The 17,293-nt window shown below is 46.4% G+C and overlaps 1 protein-coding gene across 2 annotated transcripts in view; it reads left to right on the top strand.

The window, feature by feature from the left end:
* Window positions 1-355: 355 nt before the first annotated feature.
* Window positions 356-17,293, top strand: part of Sh3bp5 (SH3 domain binding protein 5) — a 70,991-nt gene continuing 54,053 nt past the window's right edge. The window contains exons 1-2 of one of the 2 annotated variants that reach the window (XM_087182462.1): window positions 356-517; window positions 2,730-2,792. Coding sequence is in view for 1 of the 2 variants with exons in the window: in XM_004864401.3 (XP_004864458.2) it covers window positions 1,014-1,145; window positions 2,730-2,792 (195 nt within the window). In the remaining variant the exon portion in view is untranslated. Of the gene's footprint in view, window positions 518-853; window positions 1,146-2,729; window positions 2,793-17,293 lie in introns of those variants that run through there. The other variant, XM_004864401.3, reaches the window with a different exon arrangement.

The following is a 17,293-nucleotide window of genomic DNA, read 5'->3' as shown; positions in this document are numbered from 1 at the left end:
AGGCTCTGTGTAGAAAGTGCACATGTTGTGGGTTCCGTAGAGAGGGAAACCTCGGCAGGGACCTATCCTATGGTATGTCCTCACCAGACCTTGAGCTCCCTGACAGTACAGCGGCCCTGACATTTCCGAACAGCAGACGGACCCTTTTACTGCTTGGCCTTTTGTGATGCTGACTTTGGCAGGCAAACTTTGCTTCTCTGTTTGCTAAGAGTGGCAGGAACCCCACCAGCTCACAGATCCTTGGCCACAGTGAGTCCGTCCACAGGCCTTACACTTGCTGTCTCCTTGAGAAGGCCATACCCACCCACGTGACTCCCAGCCCAATGGGTTCTCCATGCTTCCTGGCTACCAGACAGAGCCATCCCACGCCTGGGAGAGCTGTGTGTAGGGACAGAGGTCTGCCCTGGGGGCCCCAGCCTTGGCCCCGTGATGCAGTGCAGGAGCTACCGCTGATTGCGTTCTTTCCTGTGTTTGTGAGCGGACAGTTCAGTTTCCTTTTCTGAGAAGTCTTCAGCAGGTAGATGTAGTTCCCCAAGTTCCCCAAAGGGACAAACGTGCTTTGGGTATAGGGGTTTGAGCGGTCCCAGATCTGGTCCAGGGTCACTGAGTTTGGCTCCTAAAGGTGACTTCAGAGCGTGGACAAACCCCCAACTTAACAGCAGGCCTCGGCAGCAGGGGAGGGAGCGTGCTCCCCCAACCGCGTCCAGTGGCTCGTGACCTTCGGGGCGCCCTGTTACAGCGGGGTGGGCTCTCCTGTCTCAGCACCCCAGCGATTTTGAGGGAGCTGGGGTTTGTGTGACGAGCCCTGGGCGATTGGGATGGCCCGGTATGGGCGGCCCGGACGGGACGGGGGCGGAGCGGGCAGCGCTGCGCTGACGGCCTCGGCAGAAAGGGGGCGGCCGCGCCCATTTCCTCCGCCCAGCGCCGCCGCGGCCCGAGCGATCTGCAGCGGGAGCGGCGCCTCCGACCGAGCTAGCGCCGGCCGCGACCCCTCGGGGCGCACGGCCACCCACATGGACGCGGCGCTGAAGCGGAGCCGCTCGGAGGAGCCGGCCGAGCTGCCGCCGGCCCGGGACGTGGAGGAGGAGGAGGAAGAGGGGATGGAGCAGGGGCTGGAGGAGGAGGAGGTGGACCCCCGGATACAGGTAGGGCGCGCGGGGCGCCCGCACCCCGACTCAGCGAGGGCTGCCGCGGAGGTCGGCGTGTTCGCGTGACCGGGCTTCGCAGTGTCCGCCGTCCGGGGGTGAAAGCCCCGTGGGTCGAGGAGCGCAAAGCGGGGCTCAGCGCACCCCACTCCGCGCCCCGGCCGGGGGGAGGCTGCGGCGCCCGCGTGGACGCGGCCTGGCTGCACTGCGGGGACCCCCGCAACCGCGCGGGACCGGGGTCGCTGCTGCGTGCGGGCGGCTGAGCGGGTGTGCAACAAAGAGAAGAGGGCGGGGGCCGGCGGAGTCGGGGCCGGGGCCGGGGCGTCCCGGTGGCGAGTGGCCCGACTGGGCCCGGGGCCGGGGGTGAGGGCGAGGGCGTCAAGTCCCGCAGCTCCAGCCGGCAGCGGGGCGCCGCTCCAGCCCGAGCCGCCTCCTCCCGCGACTCATTGTTAGCACGCGAGGGCTTCCCGTTCCGCACGGCCTGAAACGGTTTAAAACCCTGCGTTTTTCCTTGTGGTGTGGTCGGGAATGAACAGAAATCGGGGACAGCTGATGCGCAAAACTGACGCGTGGAGGCGGCGAGGGAATGGCCTGGCTTTCTGTGCCTCCATTTCCAAGAGAGATGATTAAAAAACGATTTCCAGACCGAGCTGTAGGAATGACAGCTTAACCTCTTCACCCTACTGTGCAAGAAGCACAGCCAAGGTCCATTTTTCTACTTCCATAAATCATTTTTTTAAAAAAACAACACTGCTTTTAAGCATTCCCTGCAATTTCTGGGACCCTAATTGGTTTTTAGTGCACAGATCAATTAAAGCACACTTAACTCTCAGGTTGAGGTTTAAATGAATTGTTTCAGCAGATTGGTAAGATAAAGATCAGGTGGGAAAATATCTGCATTAGAAATTACTGTTAATTAAAATCATCAGTAAAAAAATAAAATCATTAGTTTGGACTATGAAATCTAACGTTCTTGGTATGGAATTTTGTTAACAAGATCCTTTGTTTGCAGAGTAAAGAGTTAACTTCACTTTGGGTCCTCCATACAGAATGTCATTTTCTAAATGTTTAGAGGATTGGAATTAAAGCTAGTTTAAAAAATTAAGCCAGGTAGGTTGAGTAATTTGCAGTTGGAAAAAAAGTTTTTCATCTCTTTAGAGGGAGATACTCAACTACTGATGAATTCATACTAGAAGTTTGCCCTTTATTTAAATGATTTCCCTGGGTTTATACTTTTGGCTTGGTCTTGCTTACTGCTTCAAGTCAAATGGTACTCTTTGATTTGGTTTCCGAAACTATTCATAACAATTAAGTTTATCTTGAAGACATGTACCTGGAATAGACATTTGACCTTCCAAAGAAAGACAAGTCCCTGGGACTTTAAAAGACAGTGGTAGGAAAGCAAAGTATAAACAAAAATATTTAAGAAATGTTGATAGTTTGCTGTTACAGCCAAGCTTCCACTCTTCCTTGAGAGGACTCTCCTCCTCCTGCGATTTGGGGTGGGGTGACTTTAGGTTACAGACTAAGTTACACTGGAAACAGAAGTGATCCTTTAAATCTCTTTTCTCCCTTCCTCCCTAGGGTGAACTGGAGAAGCTAAATCAATCCACTGATGATATCAACAGGCGGGAGACTGAACTTGAGGTACAGAGAGCAGGGTCCCTGTTCTTGAAGTGACAGGACTGGGGCTGGTGGGAGCCCCCCTTGGGAGTTGAGCAACAGCATGTATCTGTCAATGGAGTACATTATGAGCCCAGCCTGTGGGCGGAACACACACGGATCCAATTTCACTTGTTTTCATTATGGAAGCTCCTTGGGGCCAAACCCAGGGTTGTACGGAGCATTACACAACATATAAGCCCAAATTTCAGTGTATCTGTGCAAAAGCTGAAAGGGCTGAGGGGAAAATTAGCTGAACTCTCTAATGGAAAAGAATGAATGAGCTCACAGAAGCTCTTAAATATTTTAGGGCGGCTCCTTCCAGTCATGCTTGGGACTGTTCGAATATCAATGTTTTGCTTTCCTGTCCTCATAATTCACACCCCCTTTCCACTTGCCTGCCCCTTTCTTTATTGCTTGCTTTTGCTTGGAACATAATTATCTTAATGGTAACAAAAGGATGTTTAAACTTGGGAAGAGCTTTCCTGCTGGGAAAAATGTTGGGGGATAGGAGCCTGATTTGAATTTCAGGAGCATTTTCCAACTTGAGCATAAGCAAGTCAGCGTTCTTCACACTGCCAGTTAGTCTCCACCCCTTTTTTGTATGGTTGGATTTATCCACCAGCAAATGTGAACAACCGAAGTTTACATCTGGGAACCTGTGAATGACTGACAGGACTGAGGAAAAGCAGGGAGCTGTTGGGGGAACTTGTTTCTACGGTAGGAGAAGTGGCAAGAAAGGCTAATGGAAAGTCTCCTGGGAGTTCTGTGGTCCCTAATGCCTGTGTAGCCATGGAAGCTGCATCCAGCCAAGTGGATCAACAGGTTTGTTGCTCTGAGCTATGTGAAGGGTTCTCCCTAACCCACATTCTGATAGATCCTAGGAATCCATGAATACTGGCTGTCCTTCTCTCTCCAAGGAAAGTAAAAACTGTGGCTTGTTTAATTTATTTTCAGTTTTAATAAATTAAGCCTCTTGTGTGTGGAGTGGGGGCTGGGGGATTGAACCAAGGGCCTTCACACTGGGCTACCTCACCCCCTTTTAAAAAAATATACTGTGAGACAAGGAATTGCTGTATTGCCCAGTATGGCCTCCAATTTATGATCTTCCTGCCTCAGCCTTCCAAAGTGCTGGGATTACAGGTATGCACCAGCACTCCTGATTTATTCAAACTTCTCAGAATCTCAGATTTCTAACACTCGAAGCAACAAAACCTCTGTTACTCCTCTAGCACATTAGTATTTACAAAATGGTTTTTTTTGTTTTTGTACTGGAGTTTGAACCTAGCGCCTTGGGCATGGTAGGTAAGCACTGAAGCAGTGAACTATACTCTCACCCTTATAAAATGTCTTTTACAAGCCTTTTCTTATTCCATCCTGTCATAATAGCCCAGAGCAGTGCAGTTCAATAAGGTAGCCACGTGCAAAACACGACATTTAAGTTAAAATTTAATGAGTCTAGAAGTTCAAGGTAGCCCTTTTTTTTTTTGATACTGATGATTGAACCTAGAGACTAGCACTAGCTCCAGCTCCAGCCCATCTTTTTAAATTTTGAGACCAGGACTTGATAAATTGCCCAGACTGGCCTGAAACGTGTGATCCTCCTGCCCTGGCCTCCTGAGCTGCTGGGCCTGCAGACATGCGTACTGCACTCAGGAGCGCAGTAATTACTGGGCAGATCAGGGAAGACCTGTGCCATGGCAGGAGTTTCTGTGGGCCTGAAGTGGTAGGGCTGCTTCCTTCCAGGTGAAAAACTCAGTGTCTCATGTTCAATGATGCAGAGAGGTGGATCGCCGATCCCAGTCCCAGGCATTTTCCAAACCCACCGTGCAGTTCTTGTTTTCTACCATCCCAAATGTGAGTAGACAAGTTGGAAATAATTTTTTTTTTTTAATAATGCCTACTATATACTGGCTACTAATCTGGGTAATGAACAAGATGGCCCCATGTTTCAGCCCTCAATGATGCCGAGATTCAGGGGATTAAACAGGCTCAACTGAGTCAACTCTTATTAGCCCTGACTTCTGAATTCCACTTGTGAATGCACTTAGGTATTCATATGTCACAGAAAGCCACCGGACAGGCGTTTCCTGTCTGGCTGTGGAGAGCATTTGGAACTCCTTGTGGGACGAGCCGGAGGGTGTACGGAAGGCAGCTGGGACTGGACCGTGTGCTGGCTGACCTTCTCATGGTGCTATTGTAACCAAGACTCACTTAGAGAAATATGGTATACGAGCCACGAAGTAATTAAAGACACCCTAGTGGACACATTCAAAATTTAAAAAGAAATAGCTGAAATTAATTGTAATATATTTTGTTCAACCCAGAATATCTGAGATAGTATAATTCAATATGGAGTCCATAGAAGAGTTATGAAGGAGAGGACTAGGAATGTAGCCCAGTGGTAGAGTGTTTGCCTAGCATGAGCAAGATCCTGGTTTTGATCCCCAGCACCACCAGAAAAAGAAAAAAAGACTCCACGTGTTTGTGTACTAAACAAGATTTATGCGTATTTCATACTTAGAGCACATTTCCCATAGGACCGTCACATTTTGAGAACTCAGTAACATATGCCCTGGGCAGCCCAGATGTAACAGGTGTTTCTAGTCGAGCTCCCCATTGTGCTGGTGGAGCCTGGAGCAGAGGATCTCATGTATCTGTTGGCAGTGACTGTGATTCTTCAGGTATACCCTGGCCAGCAGCTTGTGTCAGACGCCCTGTTGGCCACTGCAAATTCCCCGGCTGAACCAGAGAGGAGGAGACCTTGGCCTTAAGCAGTTGCCATTTTAGTTGGGGCGGGAGTAGAGAGGTAGATGATAATTAGAGAAGGAGAGTGATATGATGAGAACACTTGAGCAGAAGCCTGCGGGAGGACAGTGTCCGTGTGAAAAGGATGGTAGAAGGAGCGAGCACCTGGCTGTGGTCGAAGGGCGTATGCTAACGGATGTGGGACAGAAAAATGAACCATTTTAGTATAGAGCCCACTTGGTATCTGCAGTAGTTGTGTTGTATAAAGCTGTAGCTACTGAGTTAGCAAATACTGAACCATTGCTCTTAGGGGAAATACAGAGTTCTCAAAAGCCCTGATCATAACATTTTTACCAATATATAACCTTGTTTTTACTTAAGCATACCTACTATGTGTTATATATTATTGACTCACATTGAACTTGTGGTGACTACTACCTAACATCATTTCTCCATAAGCGCCATCACAGCCTTCCTGTGCTCAGGAACAGTAGATAGTACTACCTCTACAGGCCATTTTTTTTTGGTACCGGGGATCGAACTCAGGACCTTGCACTTGGGAGGCAGGCGGCGGAGCCACTGAGCTAAATACCCAGCCCCTACAGGCCATTTTTTAACAGCAAAAATTGCCAAATCCCCAAAAGGCTGAAAAACATGACTCTAAATAGATCCTGAAAAGGATACTTGTTTACTGGATGAGCACGGAGGCAGGGAGGCGGAGCTTGGGTTGGTTTGCTGTCAGCTGGTCTAGTGAGTGACTCAAAATTTTCTCTGTTCTGAGGGAACTAGAAAGTGTCTGGGTGTTGATTTGGGGGTTATGTATAAATTGTAGTGAGTAGACAAATTTTCACATGTGGAATCTACAGATAGTGGGGATTGACTGTACTTCCAGGGCCCCCATCTGTACTTTGCTGTCCTCTTTCTCTTTGCCTTTTGTTATGCACTGGGGTGTTCAGCACCTCTCCTCACTCTGAGCAAACCATACTAGTGACCAGATTGCAGGAGTTGCTAAGCTGTTCACAGAACAAGGCACAATGTAGTTGTCTGTGCAGCCATTGGCCGGGAAGCTGCTCCTGGTTTTATGTTTTGTGTCCCATTCCTTGACTTGTGTGTTTCAATTGGAGATGGACAGGAAGGCCTCTAGGTTTGCCCCGACCTTATTTGAGCAGTGCTGGGTCCCTTTGCAGTCTGACTTCTGTCAGAGAGCCAGTCTTCTTGAGCTGTTGAGGGGAAGTACCTTTTAACCAGAGAGGCTTTTGAATGTTTCAGATTAAGAAAATAAATGCATTTTCCCCAGGCATATTGATTATTTAGCTTTGATTTTTCACCAAGTGTTCATTGAACACCTATTATATGCCAGGGGCAGTTTGGACAGAAGTCCCTGCCCTTCCAAGCCTTACAGAAAGGGAGGAAATGGAACAAACAGTTAAAATCCAAAGTAGGTCATGTGGTCCTGTATGCTAAGGAGAAAAGGCCATAGTGGGACTAGGTTGTGGGGATTTGAGTACAGAGGGAGTGCGAGGAACAGTGTTATACAGTGTGGACCCCAAACTGATGCTGCAAAAAACAACCTTGAGGTCGTGTGTGGAAGGGTGTTTGGGCCAGAAGGAAGGGCTGGTGTAAGGTGGGAGTGTGGCCAGGCCCCGCTGAGGGCCTGCAAGGGAGGACAGTCGGTAAGCGGTGGACGGGAGAGGAAGGCGTGAGTCAGAGAAAAAAGGGTCGTTCCTGTGTGTGGCACCTCTGCCAGGTAAGATAATAGAGGCAGTGTGCTGATGTAACTAAGAATGCACAGTACAGAGAGCAGTCTTCTTTCAAATGTTTGTTAAAACAGATGCCATGCAGAGACTTCTAAGATTTGCAACACTCCATGCCACTGTTATTCTCTTTTTAATTAGCACATGTTTGCAATACATAATGTCTGCATTCCTCGTGTGGGATTGGTACCTCTACATAGCATATCTTAATTCCTTTTTTCTTTTTTTATCTTGAATTTTATTTTACACTTTTTTTATTAGTACGTGTTTGCAGTTTGCACAGTTTACAGTTGTTTTAGGGAGTGGTTAACTGTACATATTACAGCTTTTTTTTCCTAATCCCCTCCCCCCCATTTTCCCTCTCACTATTTACATATTTGTTGTTATTTCTTTCTTTCTTTATTTATTTATTTAAATTTAATTTTATTTTTTTTGGTACCAGGGATCGAACTCGGGACCTTGAGCTTGTGAGGCAGGCGCCAGAACCACTGAGCTAAATCCCTCAGGCCCTGTTGTTATTTCTCTTAGCTCATATTATGGCATACACATTTTGCAGTGGTTGGAATTATTAGGATGGACATGGCGCGTCTTTATCCCTCTCATTTCCGCTTCCCCTCCTCCTCACCCCCTGTCCATGTTCCCTTGGACTACTTCCCTATTGGGTGAGATCTACTTGTCCCTTTCTGTCTATCCTTTATCTTTTTTTTTTTTTTTGCCTCTCTCAAATGAGAGGTACTATACGATATTTAAACTTGTGTGTCTGATTTATTTTACTCAATATTTTCCAGGTGCATCTGGTTTCCTACAAATGCCTCAGATTTATCATTCTTCATAGCAGAGTAGTATTCCATTATATATAGATACCACATTTTGTTTATCCAGTTGTCTGTTGATGGGTATACAGGCTGCTTCCAGGATTTAGCTGTTACCAGTTGTGCGGCTATAAACATTGATACGCAAGTATCACTGTACTATGATGATTTAAGCTCTTGGGAGAAGATACCTAGCAGAGGAGGAATAGCTGGGTTGTTTGGAATTTCCAATTTCAATTCCTTGAGAAATCTCCATAATGGTTGTACTAGTTTGCATTCCCACCAGCAATGCAGGAGAGTTCCTTATTGGCCACAGCCACACCAGCCTTTGTGATTGTTTGATTTCCTAGTGATCACCATTCTTTCTGGAGTAAGATGGAGTCTTAGTGTTATTTTATTCCCTTTTTCATCCCCTTCCCATTTGAGAAAGATCTATCTCCCTACTTCCTATTGGCTGTCTTTTATTTTGCTCTTTTTGTATAATTTGGTGTCTCATAAGAGAAACCATGCAGTGCTTAACCTTGTGTGTCTGATTCACCTGTATTTTAAAACCATGTGTGCAGTGTTTTTGTCATCTCCCTTGGTTGCTCGGAAGGTGGGCTGTTCTGGGCTGATGCAATAGAGGCCAGAGCAGGAAGGAGGAAGGGTGTAGCTGGCCCTGGTTACCTTGCACAGCCCTTCAGGTTCCCGTTCATCAAAAGCTGCCTTCTTCAGCCTGCATTTCCCCAGGGAGGCAGGAGCAGTTCACTGTACATGTTTGTGTTCTTCCCTCTCTGCTCAAGACGGAATGGTTTCTGGACCATCTTGCCGAGTGGCATGAAAAATCATTGATTCTGGATATCTGTGTCCCCCAAATTTATATAAGGCCTGCACCCAGGATCTGTCTTTTCCTCTTTTCAGAAACCAGCAAACATTTTCTCCTAAGCAAAAAGAAATGAGAGATGAGAATAATTGTTTTGAGTTTAGGACTCCAAAGGTAAGCCAGGGGAGGAGGGTATGAATTCTCATGCAGCGTGGCCTCTCTTTAGTGAATTATTAGTACAAGTCCGAAGAGAAGAATTCCTTTATTTATTTATTTATTTTTTAAGAATTCCTTTATTCAAGGGCAGGGTTTTCACATCCTAGTGTTTTCCCCTTCAAGCCCTTTCTGTGTGTGCATGTGCACTGGGAGGAGGAGCCTTTTGAGACTTGAGTTGTACTTTGAAGAAGGGGCAAGGGATATGGGAAATGATAAATGGATGGGAGGAAGGAACAAGTGACTGTTTCTTGAAGCTGGCACCAAATCTAGACCTGGTGGCAGGCTGCCTGGTATGGGCCGGGCGAGGGCTGATGTCTGTTCGCAGATGAGCTCTGGTTTAAGTGAACATGGTTTCTAAGACCTTCGTGCAAGAAGCATAAAGCTCCAGCCGGAGACTGTGGTGGTCTACAAAACATCTGCTGCATCCCTTCCCTCATGGAGCTTGCTGTTTCCTAGATGTAAGCAGTGTACTTAAAATGGAGTAAGAAAGATGCCAGGCCCTTTGAAGGCCACTGAGGCTTTGCTGGTATAGGGAGGTATCAGAGTCGAGACCTGGAGGACTCAGATTACCTCAGGTTAACATAGCAGCCTGGAGGTAGAGAGGAAGAGAGGCGACACGACACGCACCCCTGTCGCCATAGCAGGAGCATGTTGGTAATGGGACCCTGTAGCAGCTGGCTGGTGTAAAGATAAGAACTGGAGGTCTCCTCTGAGTACCTTTTGGGCGACCTGCCTCCTGCAGCTGTGACCTGACATTCGTCCAGCAGAGTGGTGGGCTTAGGGCCTTGTGCCTTTGCTCTGCTTGCCCGCCTTTGGGGCGTAGGTGAGTGCGGTACCATTTGCAGCTAGTAGAGTGCCTTGGTTCTAGGACAGATGGTGGCCCTTGGCCTGGCTTGGAATCCCGGTTCACCACTTAGTAGCTGTGGGACGTTTATGGGTCACATAATCTCAGTATTTCAGTTTCTTCATCTGTAAAGTGGATTGTGTCTTAGCTTTTGCTGTGAGATGACCAAGCCCCAAAGCTATGGGGAAAGGGAAGGCCGTACGTAGTCTTGGCATCAGGGCATATGGGTTAATACAGAAACTCTGATGACTTTTAGGGGTGCGAGGCACCTTGAAACCCCAGACTCCTCATCTGTGAATGTAGGGGCTGTGATTTTAGCCCCCCTTCCCCGAGTGGCTGGAGGATGGGAGGCGATGCCACAGGAGAGAGTCCCCTGAGGGCCGTCCAGCCTGGGTAGACAAGAGGCCTACTGTGTGCTAGGCTGGCAGGAGGGCGAAGGCCCACTGGGTGTTGGTCACAGACAAGGCTCCATTGAGATGTCCACTGGGGCCACGCTGGCCACAAGGTCTGGCGACGGCTCTACTCTTCCCACCCTGCTCCAGCCGAGACCTTTCTTTGTCAGAGTGACGAGTGCTGGGCAGGATTCCGCAGATGGACTTTGTAGTCGCTGGGTCAGCAAGGCCTCATGCTGTGACCTGTCTGCTGCATGTGGAAATCAGTTTGTTTTCCCGAATGAGTCCAGCCTTGTTGGGGGGTGTCTTCTCCTGGGATTTGCCTGGCCTATAATTAGTCCTCAGTAGGTGATTGCATGGATGAATAATAACAGATTGCCCCTATGGCTGTGTGACCTCGGACAAGCGGTGTAATGTCCTGGGCCTCCGTTTCCTCATCCCAGTGGTGGCAATAAATGTTACTGCTCTGTTACCTTGGAGTTGGGCGAGGTCAGGGCTGTAGTACGGTGGGTATTTACAGGAAGGCTGTTTTGTCTAAGAATGCCTTTTCTGCCTATTTTGGTCTCCTAAGTGCCCTCCAGTATAAGAAGAGCTATACTAGTGAGCACCCGCTGTGTACCAGGCTGCATCCTATGCACCTTTGCACATATAAACTCACGAGTCCTTAGAACAGCCTTGTGAGGTAGCTATCACTGCTCTCATCTTGCAGCTAGAGTACGTGTGTCCTCATCCCCAGGCAGATCTTAGGAGGGGCCTCCTTGGACACTGATAGAATACAGTTCCGTGCTCCTTTCCCTCCCCAAGGCCTGTCCACTTATGAAAGTGTTGGCTCATGAAAGTGTGAGATTCTGCCCTACTTGAGGGTGTTAGCATTTTAAGAGTGGCCTTTCACATTAAAGGATGACACATGGATATAGACAAAGGACCATCCATGGTCCATTTAGTAAGAACAAATAGGTAAATAAATTATATGTAAAATGTATTATAAAACCATCTGTACAGTAAAAGAATTTATGCATGTGAGAGAAAAGTCTAGAATGGAGTTATTGCTGTGGGGTGAAGGATTTGCAGTGCTTGTTCCCAATTAAGGTGAAGTAAATACAGTTATTAATACTTTGACATTGCTGTGACATCCAAGTGGCATTTCACTTTCCTAGTTCATTTTTTCTTGTATTCTATGATTCTGTGGAAATACTGGTTTACAATGGATCAGGGTTAAAAAAAGAAGTGTGGGTCTAGAAAAATGTACCCTCCACTGTTACTGAGGTTATTGCTATTGCTGAGAATGCTGGGGATTTTATTTTTTATTTCTTGGTGCTTTCTGAATTGTTTACAGTGACCATGTTTTATAATTTTCATAAGAGATGGGTGGGGAACGAAGCCTATTATAAAAAGATGCTTTATGAACCAAAGAAATGACTTTATGGAAGGAATTTTTAGGAACTATGAAGACTTTTGGGGAAAACTTCAGACTTAATAGTTCCTGTCGAATTGTAGATAAACCCTGATGTTGGTAGGGTTGCTTGGTGAATTACTGAATTGTTGAACTCTTGTTGAAAAAATTCATGGAAGAATGCAAAATGTTTTAGGATGGTCTGCAGCCAAGACTCCCTCGGGTACATGCTTATTTATAAAGAATAAAAATCACCAAGATACAATAGTTGGAAACATTTCAAATATTAAGAATATTTAGACATTCAGACTTAGTTGCTAAATGTATTTGCATCATTTCTAAATGGATAGACTTGTGGACACATTTTCAAGCCTTGCACAAATCTTGGCTGAAATATAGAAATAGTTATCTAATATTGAAATTGACTCTATTGCCTTAAAAAACTTGGATGTCTTCTGTTTAAACTGTAAAGATCTGGGAAATGATACACAAAGGGTCCGGGATCCTCGCGAGGACCCATCGTAGGGTCACAGGTGCTTGCTGTTGTAGTGCAAGCTGACTTTGTCACAGTCATGTGACTGTCCCAAGGTACCTGTCCTCCGGCTCTGAGGTGTTCATGGATGTCTTTGCCTCAAATGAAGACAAGACTATGGGGCTGACAGATTCATTGCCACTTGCATGGTTGGTAAGAACTTTTGAACCCCAGGTTGACAGTAGTGGTCCTTGTGGGTTATAGCCTTTTAATATTGAGCTGTTATTTTTCTTTCTCAGCATTTATCGAAGGGACTTTTTTTTTTTTTTGGTACTGAGGCTCAAACTCGGGACTTTGTGCTTTCAAGGCAAGTGCCAGAACCACTGAGCTAAATCCCCGGCCTATCGCAGGGACTTTTAATGCAATGTGTGTGTGTGTGTGTGTGTGTGTGTGTGTGTGTGTGTGTGTGTGTGTATTTTGATTGGATGAATTAAACATCTCTTCACCTTCCACCTTTGGCAGGCATCCAGGTTGCCTTTGTGCAGCCCTCCCTCTGCTTTGAGAGTTCTTCCGCTGATGGCCACATAGGTGTTTCCCACAGTGAAGACTGTGGCTTTTTTCTCCACTGGATTTTAGCTAGGGGTAGCAGTAATTTGCAAAGCATCTCTTTGGAAAGCTTGGCAAATCAGCCCCTTTCACTCCATAAAGGAAGATGGAAAACATTTTGTTCTATTCTTGCCTGAGTTTTCCTTTGGTGTGTTTTGCTGGATTATCTAAGAGATAATAATGTTTCATTGACTGAAATTAACTGCTATCTGGAGACAATGAAAGGAATATCCGCAGTTTATTATAACCGCAGCCAAGCCCACTTAATATAAACACTTTTATTGTTTGGCATCAAACTCCCCAAAGCATGATGAATGGGATTTGGTTAACTTTACCCAACCCTTTTGTTGCCAGCTTGCAGAAGGATTCAGCTTTGTTTTGACAGATTTGAAATCCACAGATTGTTTTCTCCTTGGCTTTGGGCTTCAATGGGAGGAGAGATGAAATGGGGGTGTTGTCCTTCCTCATTGTCCCAGTTATTAATTCTGCCCAGCCAGTTACCCCAAACCTTAATTGCTTAAAGCAGCAGTTTTATTTTGCCTGTGACTTGTAGGGCAGGAATGTGGAGAGTTTCAGGTGAAGGCTCAGCTGAGCGGTCCTTGCTTGGGGATTCTGGTGCATTTGCTGTCAGCGGGTGTGTGTGTGTGTGTGTGTGTGTGTGTGTCTGTGTGTGTGTGTGTCTGTGTGTGTGTGTCTGGTGGGGCTGTCGCTGTCTGAGGCTTGGTTGTCATCCACAGTGCCCACTCACATGTCTGCCAGTGGATGGTGGCCCTTGGGTGGACACTCAACTAGCATGGTCAACCAGAGCACCTAACAAATGACTTGATTAGCATGGTGGTCTTGGGTCCTCTGACTGCCTCCCCCGGAGTGAGGGGCCCAAGATGACCATGTGGAAGCTTCACAGCCTTTTCTGTCTGAGCCTTGGAGCTTGCAAACCAAAACTTCTGTCATATTCTATTGGTCCAAGCACAGGCATACCCAAGCTCAAATTCCTCCCGAGAGGACTGCTCCTCTCATGGTGACAGTGTAGAGACAGCGACTTATCTTGAGTCCTGAGGACATCAGCTCACTTCCTTCCAGCCTCTCTTTTCTGGGCAGACTTCGTTTGTTTGTTTGTTTTTGGTACCCGGGATTGAACTCGGTCCTTGGCGCTAAACCACTGAGCTAAATCCCCAGCCCCATGGGCAGACTTCCTAACCCTGTTTCACGGTGTCCTCTTAAGGTGTTTTCCTGGTTAAGCAGCCAGCAAAACAAGAACTTTGGTTAGCACATCAAGTGACCTGAGCTAAGCCACTCAAAGAGTGCAAAAGGAAATAGTTTTTAACAGTGCTGTGGGTCTTGCATTGGGAATTCTGTGCTCTTTGCTATTTCTTAAAAATTTTGTCTGGGGGAAAAAAAATAGGCAAATGCTTCATTGCCCATTTCAGTACAATATTCAGGCAGACCCTTGCTTGGTAAGTTCAGAGGGAAGGTTCTGAAGCTCCTTGGTCAGCTCTAGACCTACTGCTTTCTTCCCTACCACTGGTTTGTTGAGTCTTCTCAGGAGAACTAGAATCCCGGTACTTCGTTCACTTACTAGAAACTGAATCAGCTCCTCCTGTTGGAACTTGTTAAAGAAATGCACATTTTAATGCTATGAAACTTGAAGTCAAAAAAGCGCAGGAAGGGCCGGGGATTTAGCTCTGTGGTATTGTGCCTGCCTCACAAGTGCAAGGTCCTGAGTTCAATCCCAGTACTGCCAAAAAACAAAACAAAAATAAATAGATAAATAAGCACAGGAAAACTTTTTTTGGAGCTGATAGAAACAACTCCATAACATGTGATGGTGAAAGGCATCCGTTTGGAGTTCGGGAGAGCTGGGTTTCCATTCTCCCTTTGCCTCCTAATGAGTTGTACAGTCTCGGCAGGGTGGTAGTGGTTGTTTTTTGTTTCTCTAAGCTTTTCTGGGTTTTAACTTCCTTCTCTCTAAAATGCAAAAGGCAATACTTAACCAGTATCTTGAGAAAGCTGTTAAAGATTAAATAAGGTAGTGTTTGTAGATTATCGGAGAATGGTCCCTGGCATGTAATATTTAACCCATTGTTGGTCCTCGCCTTCCCACCCTTTGCTATTTATTGACTAATGGTAGTTACATAAAATAAGTATGTATTCGCTTATTGTATCCCGAGTGGTTTTTATAGTTGGTCTCATTGTTTCTCCTAAGTGCCCTTGAAGATATGGATGGGAAACAGAGGCACAGAGAGTTTAAATCAGGTCACATAGCCAGTGGAGGAGAGTGAGGATTTAAATCCAGGAATCTGGAACTGGAGCCCTTGCACCTTAATTGTGTGTGTGTCTGCACGCGTGTGTGCATGGGGATATGGAGGAGGCATATTCTGAGATCCCAACTTACTTGGTGAGATGAAAGAGAGCCGATACAAGATTTAGGGGACCAAGCTTTCAATCTGTCCTGATACTCAGAAAGAAAGCATCCTTGGGAGAAGGACTTTACCGCCTGTGATAACAGTCGCCTCATCTCTGAAATGGGAGCATCTGAGCTAAATTATGGGCAGTCTTTTTCCAGCACTGATTCTCTGTGGTTCTGGGATTTAGATTTTAATCCAACCACGTGGTGAATATATTATCAAGCCCCCTCAGTCCTGACACTGTGGGACATACAAAAGCTTTGTGGTCAGTCTATGCTATGATAGACTTATGATTTTATTTTTGTTGAATCAATATTTGCAAGTAATTTTTTAGAAGGCCTGGAGAAGTTACAATGAAAAATGAAAATCCTGTGCCTCAATCCTCCTCACTCCCAGTTCTACTTGAGAAACAACCATTTCTGGCATTTTCAGCTATGCTTCTGGTCATGTACGTAAAGTTACAGCAGTGGAATTTGACTTTGGCCCTTTTGCATCCTGTGCCCTTTTTTCTTTGCCATTCCAGCTGGCCACAGATTGGTGGGAGATTATCCAAAGCTAGCAGAAGTGACGGCCAGGTTGCCTGGGTGCCTTGCGGGTGGATGCCTGCTTCCAAGGAGGCTGTACCAAATGGTCTGCAGAGCTTTCCAAGCTAGGGCCTGAACTCAGCATGTTGCCCTGACCCTAAAACTTGTGCTAATTATAAAGTGGACTTTGAATCTCACAACAGCTTTGCTGGTGGTTGAATGTGAGCATCAGCTGTATAATCCATCCAAAATCTAGTGACTGTGCGTTTGGGGGAAATAAAAGTGAGTCTTAAATTGGAAGAAGTACATTAAGCCTCTTGGCGTAAATGTGGAAACTGTTCACTTGTGGTTGGAGGCAGTAAAACGCTGTGGTTTCAGCAGTTCCACTGCCTCTTTCTCAGTTCACTTTAAGAATGTGTGTCGCCTTGGGTCCTGTCAACCCTGCCAGCTGTGTGTGTGCACAGGTTGTGGTCTATCTCCAGTTCTCCCTCTCGTTCTTGTTGGTGTGACCCCTGTGCTGGGGAGTCACAAAGGCCGGTCATTTCTTCCTTAGTTTGTGGTGCTTTGGACCTTGAGCTATTCAGACTTTTTTTGGGGGGGGGGTAAGTGATTCAGTTCCATTCTGGTGGCTTGCGCCTGTATAACGGCAACAAAAAGATGAATTGAAAGTGAGTCTTTTTCAAATTAACAGACATTCTACAAAGTAAATGGCCTATACTATTTTTAAAAATATGGACGGTGGGTGTGGTGACAGACGCCTATGGTCTCAGCACTCGGGAGGCTGAGGCAGGAGGATCACTGCGAGTTCAAGCCCAGCCTGGGGTACATAGTGAGATCCTGTCTCAAAATAAATGAAGTATGGGGACCATGAAGGAGAAAGATGGAAGAGTTGCATCTGGTGGAAGGACATTAGGGAGATAGGACAACTAAAGCAAAGTGCAAATCCTGGATTGGATCCTGGACCAGGAAAAAAATGTTTTTCTTTAGAGAAAAGACAGTAGTGGGATAATTGGTGCAGTTTGGCCAAAGTCATGAATCACATTAATAGCACTGTATCAGTGTTAAATTTTCTGATCTTAATCTTTGTATTCTTATGTTAAGGGGATGACCTCATCTTTAGAAAATATGCACCACATTCGAGGTGAAGGGGCTTCATGTGTTTATCTTACTCTCATTTTTTTCCAAGATTGAAATTATTTTAAAATAAAAAGGTAAAAAGTCTTCTTTCCCCTTCTCAGACCTACCAACGCTCATGGCACCCTCCGAAGGGCAGGGCTGCCCCCCTTTGCCTATGAAGTCTCAGCATTAGCCAGAGATTCCAAGGAAGACCATTTGGTGGGCTGGGTGCTCGCCTGCTTGTTTGGAAACAGTCTGTAGTGCAGTCAGAATTCTGAACCAGAGCCCTTCTGCATGGGAGGGAAGCAGTTCTACCGAGGACTGAAAAGGTTGCAAAACCCTTATTAACCTCAGAGGAGTAAAACTTGCAGGACGTTTTCTTCTTTCCTCTTGAGAGTTCAG

The sequence above is a fragment of the Heterocephalus glaber genome, unplaced genomic scaffold (genome assembly GCF_053883595.1).
Source record: "Heterocephalus glaber isolate CG9 unplaced genomic scaffold, H.glaber_assembly_v1.0 deba00001472, whole genome shotgun sequence".
NCBI lineage: Eukaryota > Metazoa > Chordata > Mammalia > Rodentia > Bathyergidae > Heterocephalus > Heterocephalus glaber.
Note: the sequence above shows the minus strand (reverse complement) of the source record. Positions and strands in the feature narration are given on the sequence as shown.